Source organism: Cololabis saira, chromosome 13 (genome assembly GCF_033807715.1).
Source record: "Cololabis saira isolate AMF1-May2022 chromosome 13, fColSai1.1, whole genome shotgun sequence".
NCBI lineage: Eukaryota > Metazoa > Chordata > Actinopteri > Beloniformes > Belonidae > Cololabis > Cololabis saira.
This window is the reverse complement of record NC_084599.1, coordinates 39,773,687-39,791,052: the sequence shown is the minus strand read 5'-3', so window position 1 is coordinate 39,791,052 and position 17,366 is coordinate 39,773,687. Positions and strand designations below refer to the sequence as shown.

Below are 17,366 nucleotides of genomic sequence, written 5' to 3'. Positions count from 1 at the left end.
TCCTTCCTTCCTTCTTTTTTCCCTTCTTTCCTTCTTTCCTTCCTTCCTTCCTTCCTTCCTTCCTTCCTTCTTTCCTCACTTCTTTCCTTCCTTCCTTCCTTCCTTCCTTCCTTCCTTCCTTCCTTCCTCCCTTCCTCCCTTCTTTTCTCCCTTCCTTCCTTCCTTCCTTCCTTATTTTCTCCCTTCCTTCCTTCCTTCCTTTCTCCCTTCCTTCCTTCTTTCCTCACTTCTTTCCTTCCTTCCTTTCTCCCTTCCTTCCTTCTTTCTTCATTTCTTTCCTTCCTTCCTTCTTTTCTCCCTTCCTTCCTTCCTTATTTTCTCCCTTCCTTCCTTCCTTCCTTCTTTTCTCCCTTCCTTCCTTCCTTCCTTCTTTTCTCCCTTCCTTCCTTCCTTCCTTATTTTCTCCCTTCCTTCCTTCCTTCTTTTCTCCCTTCCTTCATTCCTTCTTTTCTCCCTTCCTTATTTCCTTCTTTTCTCCCTTCCTTCCTTATTTCCTCCCTTCCTCCCTTATTTCCTCCCTCCATTCCTTCTTTTCTCCCTTCCTTCCTTCTTTCCTTCCTTCCTTTCTTCCTTCCATCCTTCCTCCCTTCTTTCCTTCCTTCCTTCCTTCCTTTCTTCTTTCCTTTGCACAACTTTTCTCTCACCTTCTTGTAAATCTTCTATCCGGTACTTTCTACCGTCTACAAATGCAGAAATGTTCATATCCTTCATTACATTTATGAAGTGATTAGTCTCCTCCTGGTCTTGGTTTCTCCGTGTTTATAAGAACTTCCTGGACTCAAAAGACCAGGATTCCTTGTGAAAAGAACATGCGGGTCATATTCGGGTTTTTAAAAACCGGAACATGATCAAATTCCGGTTATTCAAAGGGGTTATTGGTGTTTACATGGCCGTGTGCAACCGGGTTATTGCTAATATTCCGGTTAGAAAAGGGTTATTGATGCATGTACATGTACAGTCTGTGTTGCTCCAGTGACTTCTAAACTTTCACTGAGTTACCTTATATTTATTCTACATAAAGCAGCCAATAGAAATGCAATATTCTGCTTTGTCACTAGTCATTGGTTAGAACAAATATTAAGCCAAAGGAATCTTACAAAAAGGTATTAAGCATCTTAAACGTAAATTACATTTATGCAAAATGGCTCGGGAGGTTTCTCGCCTGACGCCATGAATCAGCATCGGTTTTAGTTTTTTTTTTTTTTCTTTTTATTCAGCAAACTAAATATTCAACCTTGTCTCACATGCAAATATGTTAAAGCTCAACATAATATGCTAATGTTTGAATAAATAAAATATTATGATTAAATTAGTCATTACAATGTGCAGCATTTGTCACCCTGGAAACAAGTTTGAAATGGATTTATGCCGCATGACGTAAACGTTGTGATGAGGTGACTAGAATGTAAACCCCCAAAGGTGCTTAAATAAATAACCAAAGCATATATCTTAACTATAATCACAATTTTCTGTTTTTGCACATTGGACCGAAGCTACAGGCCAGCAAACGTAGTTTCCTGAAACCGGGATGAAGAAAACACCAGATTAGATTACTGCTAAGAAAATCAACAATCAATAAAAGCAGACAAGAGAAAGTTTAAAAAAGAGAATGAGATTATGAGGAAAAATAACTACAAGCCTCAATGGCATATTAGCTTATTTTTTTTAGGTTTTATCTTGGAAAAGAAAAAAAAAATTGGTGGAAGCTGCCAACCAAAAGTTTGCATGACATTATAAGCTGCTGAGTACGGAACAGTATTAGGGCCAGACAGGATAAAAATAAAAATAATATTTTAGAGGAGGAAGATTTTTTTTCATTATGCACTTTGAGAAAAAAGTCGAAATGTCGAGAAAAAAGTCAGAATGTTGAAAAAAAAGTCAAAATGTTAAGATTAATGTTGAAGTACAATTTCGAGAAAAAAATCGTATGTCGAGAAAAAAGTCAAATGTCGAGAAAAAAGTCAAAATTTCGAGATTAATGTTGAAGTACTATTTCGAGAAAAAAGTCAAAATGTTGAGAAAAAAAGTTGAAAAGTCGAGATTAATGTTGAAGTACAATTTCGAGAAAAAAGTCGAAATGTATTTCAACTTTATTCTCGGAAATGTCGACTTTATTCACACAATTTCAACTTTATTCACGAAATTTCGACTTTCGCATTTGTTCATTTACAACTTTCTTAACTTTCCACCGCAGCCTGGTTAATGTCTGAACTCGTCGTGTTGCTGTAGTTTACTGATTTATTTGGAGTAATCATCATCGTGGAACTACAGAAGAGTATTAGGGCCAGGCAGGAGAAAAATAAAAATAGTATTTTAGAGGAGGAAGATTTTGTTTTCATTATGCATTTCGAGAAAAATGTGGAAATGTCGAGAAAAAAATCAAATTGTCGAGATTAATGTTAAATTACAATTTCAAGAAAAAAGTTGACATTTTGAGAAAAAAGTTGAAATGTCGAGATTAATGTTGAAGTACAATTTTGAGAAAAAAGTCAAAAGAATTTGCAAAAAAAGTCAAAATTTCGTGAATAAAGAAAGTTCGACTTCATTCATGAAATTGTATTTCAACATTAATCTCGACATTTCGACTTTTTTCTCAAAGTGCACAATAAAAAAAAATTAATCCTCTCTCAAATATTTTTTGTCCTGCATGGCCTTAGCTGAGTATCTAAATTGATGACGGGTTTTTTTCTGAATCTGAAAAACTGCTCAGCAATTTAGACACAAACAACAATCAAACGTCAGTAAAGGATTCTGCAACTTGACAACTCCCCTCCCCTCTCCAAGAATCCATGAAAAGTAGATTCACCTCTAATCAAAGAAATAAAAAAGTGCCCCTTTGTTTCTGTCTAATACGTACGGTGCTTGTTTCTGGGGGAGGAGGCTGCGTCATCTACAGGTTTTTATTTCCTGGGTGTGGTAGAAACCCAGTACTGGATGTGACTTCCAGGATGTTTTCTGCTTTCTAGCAGCACGTTCTGCTCCGTGGAGCTGTTATCCACCACATTAACTTACCCTCGGCTCTCGAAGCAGAGCAGCCTGACGAATGATTCTCATTAATAGGCAACACCTGAAATACAGATGCAGGTAGGAACATCACAACATCCCATCACGGGTAAATGGAGAACATGAAGTGACATTTCATAAAGCCTTGGAATTCATGCGCTGGATGAAGCCCATTAATGCCAGTAAATGGCTTTCAGCTGCTTAATGAACCGTATATTTGAAGCAATGTTCCCAATTCAAGGCTCAAGCGTCAAAACAAACCTCTCTTACATCTTACATCCAAGAAAGAGAAGAGAGGAGAAGTGTTTATCTTTTATGTGACTCAAACAACAGAATTAGATGAATAAAGGAGTGAATACAGAGACATACAGGACTTTCTTACAAAATTAGAATATTGTGATAAAGTTCTTTATTTTCTGTAATGCAATTAAAAAAACAAAAATATCATACATTCTGGATTCATTACAAATCAACTGAAATATTTCAAGCCTTTTATTATTTTAATATTACTGATTATGGTTTACAGTTTAAGATTAAGATTCCCAGAATATTCACATTTTTTGACATAGGATATTTGAGTTTTCTTAAGCTGTAAGCCATGAGTACGGAAGAGTATCAGGGCAAGGCAGGAGAAAAATAAAAATAATATTTTAGCGGAGGAAGATTTTTTTTCATTATGCACTTTGAGAAAAAAGTCGAAATTTTGAGATTAATGTTGAAGTACAATGTCAAGAAAAAAGTCAAATGTCGAGAAAAAAGTAGAAATGTGGAGAAAAAAGTCAAAATGTCGAGATTAATGTTGAAGTACAATTTCGAGAAAAAAGTCAAAATGTATTTCAACTTTATTCTCGAAAATGTCGACTTTATTCACAAAATTTCAACTATTCACAAAATTTCGACTTTAATGGCTTACAGTTTAAGATTAAGATTCCCAGAATATTCAAATTTTTTGAGATAGGATATTTGAGTTTTCTTAAGCTGTAAGCCATGATCAGCAATATTAAAATAATAAAAGGCTTGCAATATTTCAGTTGATTTGTAATGAATCCAGAATGTATGACATTTTTGCATTACAGAAAATAAAGGACTTTATCACAATATTCTAATTTTCTGAGACAGTCCTGTACTTATGGAAAATGAACATTCTGAACATGTTTTAAAATGATTTAAATACAAACTCATGATATCATTTAATGATCAAAAGCTATTACCAAAGGACAAAGGAAATATCAAGACTTCAGACTTTTAATTGTCATTGTACGAGACATACAACGAAATTAAAGCAGCCCGGAGTGGTGTTTTCTTCAAAATTTTATGTAAAAAAAGTAGAATAAGTATAATATAAAATAGTACAAAATAAAATAGAATAGACTCTGTATCGCAGATCAAGATCTCATGATGGAAGTAGTTGTTTCCTGGACGGCGTTCATCAGCCTCTTGGATTCTTGTGGAGGAGTTTTAGTGCATCCTTTATGTAAAACGATGCATTTGTTCATTTACAACTTTCTTAACTTTCCACCGCAGCCTGGTTAATGTCTGAACTCGTCATGTTGCTGTAGTTTGCTGATTTATTTGGGATAATCATCATCGTGGGACTACGGAAGAGTATTAGGGCCAGGCAGGAGAAAAATAAAAATAGTATTTTAGAGGAGGAAGATTTTGTTTTCATGCATTTCGAGAAAGAAGTGGAAATGTCGAGAAAAAAGTTGAAATGTCAAGATTAATGTTAAATTACAATTTCAAGAAAAAAGTTGAAATTTTGAGAAAAAAGTTGAAATGTCGAGATTAATGTTGAAGTACAATTTTGAGAAAAAGTCAAAAAATTTTGCAAAAAAAGTCAAACTTTCGTGAATAAAGAAAGTTCAACTTCATTAATGAAATTGTATTTCAACATTAATCTCGACATTTCAACTTTTTTCTCAACATTTTGACTTTTTTCTCGAAGTGCACAATAAAAAGAAAATCTTCCCCTGTCACATATTTTTTCTCCTGCCCTAATACTCTTCCGTTTGGGACAGACTGCCTCACATGTGACGATTTGATAGTTTACACAGGAGTTCATGGTCCTTGACTGCTGTGGACATGGCCAAACACCTCAGGTGAGGGGACATGAGGTGTTTCTGCTGATATACGGTGCTTTGCATCATGGGAAAACACCTGCTCTTTGGTCTCACCTGTCCAGAAGTTTGTTCACGATGTCTTTTGTTGGTTTTTTTCCCCTCATAGTCCTGTCATGAACATCGGAGTGAGCTTGCTGGAACATTCTCCCCTGGGAAGATTGCCAACTGTTGTATGCTCACCAACAGTCTTTCACATTCTTTAATGATGCTTATTCCTTTATATTATATTAATTCACACCTGAATCCTCCAGACGAGCAAACTTAAAAGCTCTTTGCTGATCAGATCACGACTTGTTCAGAAGCACTTGCTTACTCTCTTAATTCTCAGGGGTGTACTTACACTCATTTTCACACATATTGCTTTTGCTCCCCAAGGAAGAATAATAAAGAGAGAGACTGAGAACAATAATATTCTCAGAAATGACCTCAGAGTTCTTGGTTAAAAGCCCAGCATCCGCCCCACCTTGTACCCGGGGGGCAAGTCCCCTGTTTTCCTAGTGTGCTGCATTTGCCCTGCTATAAAAGGTAGTCCACCAGAAATAGTATCTATGACCCAGTAGGAACACAACCTATATGGACTACCTGGCCAATTTTTTGCTGGAAATCCAATATGGCCGCCTTAATATTGGCCACTTATCAAAACATAGCTTGGTGATAACTTTTGAACCAAATGGGCTAGAAATGCAAACTTGGGGTGCGTCCCAATACTCCCCCTCGCCCTCCTTTTCTTCCCTAACCCTAACTTTTGCGCGTTCCCGTGAAGGTAGTGGTGTCCCAATTCCTCTTTTCACCTAGGGGGAGGGGGCATAACGAGGGCTAGGGGCTGAGAATAGCCCCTTCAAATCGAGGGATTTCAGATGCTGACTTGGCGAGCGAGGGGGTATGAAAAAAAGAGGCTCTGCGTCGATTTGACTCGCCGACCGAAGGCAAACAGGCAGACTGGTCTCAGAGAAATAGAGAGAAATAATCCTGTGACTCGTCAGATTTGTTTTGGATGTTTCTGATATAATAGTCTTCAGAAACCACAAAGTAATCCAGCTGTTATCTGGGTAATTTACACACTTTCAGATAAAGTTGCGGAAGATCACGCCAGAATAAAGGGATTTATGGTTCCGCGTTACACCAACGCAGAGCCTACGGCGGAGGTTACGCAACCTACGCCGTAGGCTCTGCGTCGATTTAACGCGGACCCATAAGCTCCGGACCCGGCAGACAGAAATCTCTAAATTTCGGAGCAAATTTCTTAACAGGCGTAGCTACAACTGTTAGATTTCATCTATTAAACCAACATATTCCTAAATGATTTATTTCAGCCGGCGTGATTCTCAACAGAGCTGCGTCCCGGGAGAGAATGTCTCTCCCGGGGCTGACGGAGCAGCCTGACCCGGCGGAAACGTCTCTTCTCGGGCTGTGAGCTGAGGCTGCTCCCCGGGGCCGGCGGCTCTTCTCATCTCCGAAAACATCGGGTCAAATTTCTTAACAGGCGTTATTTGGATAAACTGAGCCCCGGTTGGGGATCTTAAGGTTACCATTATACCTGAAAAAATATTAAAACTTAATAAAGGTCCATATTAACAGCGCTACAGCTGAAATTAAAACAGCTTTTGGCTCTCTGCTTCCTGATCAGGTTAGGGATGAAAACGAGGGGTAGGGGGAGAATTGGGACAGGCACCTGGGCCAAGTGCCCTAGATCTCAAGTGCCCTAAAATCTCCCCCTTCTTTTTTAGGGCTTAGGGAAGAAAAGAAGTGCGAGTGGAGAAAAGAAGGGCGAGTGAAGGAGAATTGGGATTGGGCCTTACACTGCCCCCTGTAGGTTTGGCTGCTCATAGCACCTTAACAGCTATTTATGCGGGTTCGTGTAAATTATGGTATTTTTCAAAACGTAGAAGGGGAAATATCCGTTTTTGTAAATACCCGGCTATGTGTAAACGTGTCAGCACAAAAACTGTGGTGAAAGATGGTTTTCTGTCAGTGCATTAAATCTTTAGATACCGTATTTAATACAAAAACAATGCCTGATAGACCAGACCCACATCTAGAAACGATCCATAAGGTCTCCCATCCAGCGGTCGCTTATCGAACTGCCTTTGCATGCCGTTGGTCGGCTGAAGAGCAAACCATAACCCTACCAAAGGAGTGATTTGAGTCCTATCTTTAGCTCAATATTCAAAGATAAAGTCCAAATCTTTTACTGCCGATGCAGCTATCAGCTGCAGCCATCCAGATTGTGTCGCCACTCGGCCGTCGTCGTGTTAAACCCGCCCACATGCGATCCAACACGTGGTAGCTAGACTAACCCGCAAAGAAAATTAGAATCTGCTCTTGGTACGTCTATAATTCTAGATTAACAAGAACAGTTAATGGAGTCAAAGTAAATGTAGGACTCTTTGCAGTTCATTGAAAAGTGACAAACGTGTTAATAATTACATCAAAATCTGAACGATTCATAATGATCCATTTCCCTGACATCAGCTGATCCATGTTTTGGTTATGAATAGACAATAAAAGTTAGGTATTTCTGTAGGCTAAACTATTATCAAAGGCTGCATTTTATTATTATTATTGGTGTCTGTAATCTTATGATTTTTGCTTAAACATCACAATGCAATACTTTTTTCCCTTTTTTACATAGAAGGCTCTGGATTTTTGTAAATGTTTGTGTTTATTGCAAGCTGTTTTATTTTAACCAGTAAGAATATATAAGACCATTGCATTTAAACAGATTGTGAGGTGCGCTCCTAATCTCCACAGCGCCTGTTGTTGTGGGAGTCGTCTACGATGGTATTTGTGTTCCTTGATCCTCGGGGAAATGACAGAGGGTTGTCTTCCAGATACGATAACTATCAAATGTTCTGACAGTTTTACTAATTTAAGACTATGCTGATCCCCTGTAATCCTTGAAAATGCAACGAACACACAGACGATGCGACGAGGTGCTTTGTGACGAGATAAACAGCATTGTATATTTTATATAACACTATGATTGTGCCATATCTGACCTACTGCATTGAAGTTTGGGGAAATGCTTGCAAAAATATACTCATTTTACAAAAAAAGGCCATAAGAATATGTAGCAAGGCTAGTGCTACGGGGGTCACCCGACAGGACAGAGGACACAGGGTTTAGTGCAGGAACTCCTTTAATTACTCTTCTTTCACCCAAGACCAGCCCCCGGGTCTGGCAGTCAGAAGGCGCGCCGATTTTTTCCAGTGTCCAGCCGCGGTACTGCAACAGAAAATCCCATGCGGCCCAGAAAGCTTTTTTCCCATAGACCGCAATAGTAAAAGATAAGCCTCTAAAACTGTTCACAGGACACCTCCAGCTGTAATCACCGGCAATTACTAATCTTTGTATTCTATATTTTTAAGTCATGGACTTTATATCCGTCAAAAATGTTTTATAACGGCCAGAAAAGTCAAAGAAAAGTCTCTTTCTGGGCGTGACGTCACGGATGACGTCACAGCCGTGTCCGTGCATTCCACGGATGTTTATATTAATATATATTATGTAATTATATTATATTAATACATTAATAATATATGTAATGCTATACATGTAATAATATACATTAATTTATGTATTATATTAATACATATTATATTAATATTCGCGGCATTCCCCCGGGGCATGATGGGAGGCCCCAGAGCATCATGGGAGGTGACTCAACTGCGCATGCTCTATGGGCCGCTGTATGCGGAAGTAAACCCGGAAGTCAGAGATTTTTTCGGCTTATGCGCTGGCTGAGCAGAATGCATTGAAATGAATGGGCGGCCATTTTTAGTCTCCGATCCAGTTTCTATAATACATCCATGCCCAAGACACACGTGCCAGCACCTTCGGCAGCTTCCTCCCAGCAGCCCCTTGCTGGTGTGCAGCTGCTCTTTATGAAGGCAGGCAGGATGGAGAGGCTGATTGGGCACAGGTGTGCCCAATCAGCTGAGTAGCTGCTCCTCCACCCTGCAACAGAATAATTAGTAGAAAACAATATAGTCATCCTTCAAATCCATTATTCCTTCAGTTAAAACTGTTGAAATTTCTGTGTTTGACAACAGCTATTTTGTGTTATTTTATAACTTTGTTGTAGTTCTGGTTTTGTTTTTTTGTTTGTTTGTTTTTTCTTTAAAATTACGTTTATTGGAAAGTGTTTTTTTTTAATTGTGCAATTTGTAATTTGTTTTAGTTTTATTATTATTACATTCATTGAAATTTGATTTCTTAGGAAAAAGGGACGGATAAAATAAGCTTAGTCTTCTTTCTGTTCCCTTTCATTCAAGGAAAGAGATTCATTGTAATTATATTGAACTGTTTTGTTTTTCTTTTAACGAATGAAATAAAGAGTAAAATCAAAAAAATCTAAAACGTCTTTTCACTGGGACATGACTTCCTAGGTGGAATCATTCCATTTTCTGTATATTTGGGAGGTGTTTTTGTGTCTGCGTTAAGTTTGCTCCATGAGCATCAGTGTGACGGGAGGATGCTAACGCTGTGTTTCCTCGGCAGACGCCATGAAGACCAGACTCGGCTGCCTGTCCAAGAAGTCCGACTCCTACAACGACTTCTCCGAGTTTCTGCCTCCGGTTCACGAGACCACAGCCCGGTGTCTGAAGTGAGTCTGCAAACCCATCCTACAACACTTTACACACACTGGAATGATGTTTTCAGGGCCCTCTATTACTGCCAATAATACTGATTATTGATCATTCACACACCCACTATAAACTTATTTTATGTTCTTCCCTGTCATTACAAATAGCCTACACTTGTAAAACTAGATGGAAGAACTTTTTGTTGTAGTTAGATTGTAACCCACAATGATTAAGACCATGGAAGCAGACAACAGATTAACAAACTTTCAGAAAAATCTTTCAATGAATATTTAGCAACTGCCCCTACTCAAAACCGAGTCCGATGACACCACCCACGACTCTTTATGTCAAACCATTCAAAAGTTATGGCAGAAAATATAATCAAATCAGATGATGGGGGTCGCGCTTTTTGGCGTCTATCGTCGCCACGGTAATGCTTTTGAAAGAGAAAAGTAATGTGCGTCGTCGCAGGATGGAGACGCATATTTTGATGTATAACACACCTGGGTGCACGTTAAGGTTCGGGCCGCATTAACGGCCGAAGAAGTGGCATAAATTGTGCCAAAATTACACAATTAATTCAAAATGGCCGACTTCCTGTTTGGTTTGGGCCATGGCGCCAAGAGACTTTTCTTTAAGTTGCGACATGATACAGGTGTGTACCGATTTTCGTGCATGTACGTCAAACCGTATTGTGGGGCTTGAGGCACAAAGTTTTCTAGGGGGCGCTGTTGAGCCATTAGGCGACGCCCATTAATGCAAACCATTAAAAATCTAATTTTTCGCCAGGCCTGGCTTGCGTGCAAACTTTGGTGACTTTTGGGGCACGTTTAGGGGGAAAAAAGGCCCTCATTTCGTCGGAAGAAGGAAAAAAAAAAAACGAGAAAAAAACGAGAAAAATTCCTACAGAAACAATAAGGCCTTCGCACTGTCAGTGCTCGGGCCCTAATTAGCAAAACGTTTGGCCTTGATTTGGCTCCATATGTACCCAACATAACTCCAGAAATCTTAATAACTCATTCAGACTGTGAGTCGGAGGATAAACATGTGAAACCCAGCATCTAAACTGCTGCGCCGCACGTCCGCACTAACATGAGCTGGCTGCCAACAACACACATGGTTTTACTTGTCGTACGAGCTTCTTGCATCAACTTTCAGTTTTTAGTCTTTCTGCAGACGCAGTTTCATACTGGGCCTAAGTCATCAAACGGTCTTCCAATGAGGTTTTGCAAGACAACAAGCTTCTGTACAAAAACAAACCTTTTATCTTCTGTGACTGCCGACTTTCCTCCACAACTAAAACCACATTTCTTTGGAGGCATCATGGATGTGAAGTACCGATGGAAAACTTCCTCAGTCCTTGATTTGCCATCCTAAAATCTGACTTTTAAGGCGACTGCTGCAGAAGTTGATGCTCTTGTAGATGTTTATTACCTGCAGAAGGTGACCTTACAAAGAAATCCTGCCCTCTATGACATCACAGAGAGGTAACATTAGAAAAAACTCTCCAGAAACAAGTGTTCAGCACGCTGAAGGTCAAGTGTTACGTTCATAGGAATACTACAACGTTAATCTTGGTGTTTCTGCCTTCAGTCATGTCAAAGATGACAATTTATCACAACTTTGTATAGAAGTCAGAAAATATGAAAGTATAGTAGTGAAATACTAGTTTATTTGTATAATGGAAATTCACAACAAAAGAGATCTCAAAGCTAGGCCTGTGTTGAAAAAAAAACGATTTTCCGATTCTAAATCGATTCTCATATTAATTCCTAAAAATCGATTTGAATGTCTAAAGATCGATTTCTTTTCATCATTACATTACAACTTTTGGTTATTTTTTTGTTTATGCCAAAAAAAGGAATGTTTTGTTGGACACGGGAATAACTAGTGCCATGTTTTTGCCTTTAAATATGTTTAAAAGTATGAAAACATTAAATTTTTCACTTATAATTGCATAAATTGTCTATAATTCATTACTTTACATACAGTATTGGGGTTACATTTGCATAAAATGCTAAAAACCAAATTCTCAAAAATTAAAAACCAAATTTTTTTTTTTTTTTTTTTTAATTTAAACGGAATGTGGGAGAAATTAAAACCGATTTCATGCGTCTCTGTTTCCTCCCTGGATCTGTTTGGTAATTCTGCCCCACGATGTTTCTGAAAGCAGTTCTATCAGCATTCTGGGAGCTGATTGGTCCTTACAGCATCATTAGCTGCAATACTTGCTGTTGAATCTCAATATAATACTAGTAGTACTATTTTGCATAACTACAGTCATATAATTCATGCAACAGCTGAAAAAACTGTTTTAATAACACTAACCCAAATCAATATCGGAATAAAATCGGATCGGAACAAATCTTGATAATCGATTCTGAATCTTAAGAATCGGAATCGAATTGATTCTTGACATTTGAATCGATCCCCAGCCCTAGTCAAAGCACTTTCCACAGAAGGTTCAATGCAGTCCACTTCACTGGAATCCATTTATAAAGCAATTCATACCAAGTCTGAATTCAGAATTCATATGGTGGCGATCGATCAAAATCGGCCTGAGGAACCTATAAGATTAAACTGCAACTGCACATCCTCAGCGTGTTTGCAGAGGATGGACTACTAACCAGGAGAAACCTCCGACAACATGAGCTCGGTTGGAAATGAACGAATGAAAGTGATGCGAAATGTGGAAAAACATTTCAGTTCATGTTCAAAAAATGAGCCCAGAAGAAGAAGGAAAGGTTTAAAGAACCACTACTGTCACGGTTTTGTCAGTTCCTGTTTTATTTTTAAACCCGTGTCTTTGTGTTTCAGTTACGTCTTGACTGCCCTGTTTCCCATCTGTCCTGATCATAGACATACGTAGACGCCGCATCGAGTGGTTTTGACCGCTGCTGCGATACGTCAACGTCGCCGCCATATTGGATGTGGCAAGACTGCGCTGTAAATTAATACAAGTAAATGGAATTATTTTAATAAAGCGCCTTTCTACAAAGAAATTTACGTTTTTACATTTCATTTATTCATTCACACACGCACTAATATACTTGGGAAACAGTTAGGCACCAAATATAATATATTTAATTTTCTAAGATGGCAAAAATAAGAACTTTATTGATCCCACATAGGAGTAATTCATGTTGTATCAGCTATAGAGAACAAGGTAGTGCCGAAAAACAATATATATCTCTCCTCACAAAAATAAGAAAAATAGAGAAACATATTTTCTCATCAACAAAACATATTTTACATTTTTCAAATAACAAAATAACATATTTGCACCATTTTCAGACAATAAAAGAACTGAAAAAATCTGAAAAATGGTTCAAATATGTTATTTTGTTATTTCAAAAATTTTAAATATGTTTATGTAAAATATGGTTTGTTGATGAGAAAATATATTTTTCTTATTTTTGTGAGGGGGGATATATATTGTTTTTCGGCACTACCTTGTTCTCTATAGCTGATATAACATGAATTACTCCTATGTGGGATCAATAAAGTTCTTATTTTTGCCGTCTGAGAAAATAAATATATTATATTTGGTGCCTAACTGTTTCTCAAGTATATTAGTGCGTGTGTGAATGAATAAATGAGACGTAAAACGTAAATTTCATTGTAGAAAGGCGCTTTATGAAAATAAGTCCATTTACTTGTATTAGTTTACAGCGCAGTCTTGAACATCCAATATGGCGCCGACGTTGACGTATGGCTCAGCGCTCGATGGGGCGTCTACGTCTATGGCCCTGATTGTCTGCACCTGTGTCTCGTTAACTTGTATATATCTGGTCTTGTTTTTCCCCTGCTCCCTGGCAGTCCGTACTTTTTGTTCCTCCGTGTTTTAGGTCTGGTTTTTGGTTTTTCTAATGTTCATGTTCTGGTGTTTTTGTAATCCTGCTAAGCAGCGCTTTTCTTTGATTTAAGTACAATAAATCCATGTTTTTTGGGAACTCCTGCCTCCTGGTCTCCTGCATCTGGGTCCTACTCCACCATTTCCTGAACTACGATCCACCGCCGAAGTGAATAATATTATTTAATCCCAGATTTCGAGCCGCACCACTATCTTTCTCACATCTCATGGAGTTACGGGAAGGCCAGCCGCCCTTTCCTCCCTTCTGTCATGAGTTTTTAAAGTGCAACTGGATATTTCTGTACTTCCCAGCCCAGGGAAGAGCCGCTGTGAGCGTTAACCACAGCCCTTCAATAATGCATCCAGGACCATCTTGTGTTAAAAATGCATGAAATCTGTGGCCGGTTAACGTGGTAATGAAGCGGTTCCCTCTCTGCTCTCTCCACCAGATTATCAACGGATGAAGTCGTCCGATGGTCCCAGTCTTTTGATCACCTTCTGTCTCACAAATGTAAGTCCTTTTTATAGTTTTATTAGTCCTTTCTTTTTATTTTAAACTTTATTCTTCTATTTTTCGGACATAATAGAAAAACAACAACAAGAACAGGTATACAAGAAAACCAGGGGGGAGACACTACTGTCTTATATAATAATGCCATTTTGTCCATCTTGCTAATTACATCTCTGTTTTATTTATTTATTTTTTATTTTTTTCGTCTGCATATATATAAATGGTTAATACCATGTTGGTAAGAACCTAAGGCATATATTTATATATGCATTTTTATTATAAAATACATATATATATATATATATATATATATATATATATATATATATATATATATAATTATTAAAAAAAAAATATATATATTGTGGCAGGATGAGGCTCGACTCCAGAGGTTGGTAAAACACGTCTTTATTCCGTGACAGCGGAATCCAACTGACCAAAAGAACTGTCAGTTGACAACTGTAAACTAACACACGTTGCTAAGCAACCAAATAAATGCTTGTGACCACGCCCCCTTCCATACAGTCCTGATGGGTGCGAGGTCCGTTATTGTGTCCGCCACACAGCCCCCCCCAGAACACCCAGAAGGTTGTCCTTGGAAGGGCCCATCAGTCCCTCACTGGTGGCTTAATCAGCCGACCATAACGGCTGCGCCGTCCTTCCTGTACCACCACAGGAGCATCAGTCCTTCCTGTACCACCACAGGAGCACCAGTCCTTCCTGTACCACCACAGGAGCATCAGTGTGAGCAGGATGCTGCGGAGAAAAAATAACAGTCTTCGGTGGTAAATTAGAACGTCCATCCTTTGCAGCATCGACAGGAGGTCTCAGTGGAGGGCGTCCACGACGGGGGACCTGGGCCGGGACCACAGCTTCATCCGCTACAGTGTGTGCGGGTTTAAGCCTATCTAGTGCCACGTGCTCTTTGCGGCCTCCTAGGTCTAACAAAAAAACCTTAGGGCCTCTCTCGAGGACTCTAAAGGGGCCGTCGTATGGAGGCCGTAGAGGAGAGCGATGAGCATCATGCCGCACGAAGACAAACTGAGCCGACTTGAGCTCCGATGGAATGAATGTCCGCGGAAAACAGTGGTGAATGGGCCCCGGGGTCAAAAAACGATTTGATGCGAAGGGACCGCTTGCTGGGTGAATTTGCGGAGCCGAGCTTTCAGGCAAAAATTCTCCTGGCACACGGAGTGGCTGACCGAACACGAGCTCTGCGGGCGACGCATTTAAATCTTCCTTCGGGGCCGTGCGCAAACCGAGCATGACCCACGATAAGCGGTCCACCCAGTTACCATCCGAGAGCGCAGCACGCAGTGCTGCTTTGAGGGACCTGTGAAAACGTTCACAAAGGCCATTAGCTTGTGGGTGGTATGCAGTAGTACGGTGTACCTGCACTCCCAAAGCTTCTGCCAACGACGACCAAAGTTCTGAAATGAACTGGGGGCCTCTGTCAGACGTGATGTCAGACGGGACACCAAAACGTGAGACCCAGGCACCCAGGAAAGCACGCGCCACATCTTTTGACCCTGTAGAGGACAGGGGCACTGCCTCGGGCCACCTGGTGGTACGGTCCACCATGGTGAGGAGGTGCGTGTAACCCTGCGATGGAGGAAGAGGGCCCACCAGGTCGATGTGGACATGGTCAAACCGCCTGGCTGGAATGGGGAACGGTTCCAGGGGCGCCTTTGTGTGCTGGTGAACTTTAGCCCGCTGGCATGCTACACATGCAGCTGCCCACTCCTTAACCTCCCTGCGGAGGCCGGGCCAGACAAACTTGGCCCCAACCAGTTTCACTGACGCCCGGATGCCAGGGTGTGAGAGGGAGTGTACGGAATCGAAAACCCGCCGGCGCCAGGAAACTGGGACCACCGGACGGGGCCGACCAGTGGAGATGTCGCAGAGAAGAGCTGGACCTCCGACCTCCACCGCCAAGTTCTCTAGTCTGAGACCGGTACCAGCAGACCTAAGAGTCGCAATGTCCTGGTCATCAGCCTGGTCAGCAGCCATAGCAGAAAAATCAACTCCCAGGTTTACAGGGCACACCAGCGCGCGTGACAGGCAATCGGCCACAAGGTTTGTTTTACCCGCGACATGCCGAATGTCCGTGGTAAACTCTGAGATGGACGCTAGATGGCGCTGCTGGCGAGCGGACCACGGCTCTGTCACTTTAGACATTGCAAATATCAACGGCTTATGGTCTACATATGCCGTGAATGAACGGCCTTCTAGAAAAAAACGAAAATGACGGGTGGCGAGGTACAGCGCCAACAACTCACGGTCAAAAACACTATACTTTCGCTCACTGTCATGTAGTTTGCGGCTGAAAAATGCAAGAGGTTGCCAAACTCCTGCCACCCGCTGCTCTACGACTCCCCCTACTGCTATGTCCGAAGCGTCGGTTGTCAAAGAAATGGGGGCCGAAGGTGATGGGTGAGCTAAAAGTACTGCATTGGCCAGGGCAGACTTAGCATCCTCAAAGGCACTGATGCGGTCAGGTGTCCAGTCCACTGGGTCACAGCCTTTCTTTTTTTGCAAGGCTCCATAAAGCGGCTGCAGGAGGTGGGCGGCGCGAGGGAGGAAACGGTTATAAAAATTAATCATACCCAAAAACTCCTGCAGCGCCTTAACCGAGGCCGGGCGGGGAAACTCTGCCACCGCTTGAACCTTAGACGGCAGTGGAACTGCACCCTGAGCTGAAATCCGGTGCCCTAAAAAATCAATAACCGGCAGGCCGAACTGGCACTTAGCCGGGTTGACAATAAGGCCGTGTTCATCTAGCCTCTGGAAGACCAGTTTGAGGTGTGCCAAATGCTCTTCTGTTGAGGAACTGGCCACCAAAATGTCATCGAGGTAAATGAACACGAACGTGAGGTCTCGTAACACAGAGTCCATCAACCTCTGAAAGGTCTGCGCTGCCCCCTTCAGGCCAAAGGGCATGCGCAGAAATTCAAAAAGCCCAAACGGGGTAATTACAGCGGTCTTAGGCACATCCTCTGCTCTCATGGGAACCTGGTGGTAACCGCGTACTAAATCCACCTTAGAAAAGATGGTTGTCCCTGCTAAATGCGCGGAAAAATCCTGAATGTGCGGGACTGGATAGCGGTCGTGCACCGTGACGTTGTTAAGACGGCGAAAATCCCCACACGGGCGCCACGAACCGTCTGCCTTGGGCACCATGTGGAGCGGTGAGGCCCAGGGGCTCTTGGAGCGTCTAACTATGCCTAAACGCTCCATAGAGGCAAACTCCTCTTTAGCAATGGCTAATTTCTGTGTGTCTAACCGACGAGCAC

At 40.9% G+C, this 17,366-nt stretch overlaps 1 protein-coding gene across 2 annotated transcripts in view; it reads left to right on the top strand.

Annotated features, from left to right (window-relative positions):
* Positions 1-17,366, top strand: part of LOC133458705 (regulator of G-protein signaling 8-like) — a 61,145-nt gene that overhangs the window by 28,747 nt on the left and 15,032 nt on the right. For both annotated transcript variants that reach the window (XM_061738879.1, XM_061738880.1), the window contains exons 2-3: positions 9,624-9,729; positions 14,012-14,073. In XM_061738879.1, the coding sequence (XP_061594863.1) occupies positions 9,629-9,729; positions 14,012-14,073 (163 nt within the window). In that variant the 5' untranslated portion in view covers positions 9,624-9,628. The remainder of the gene's footprint in view (positions 1-9,623; positions 9,730-14,011; positions 14,074-17,366) is intronic.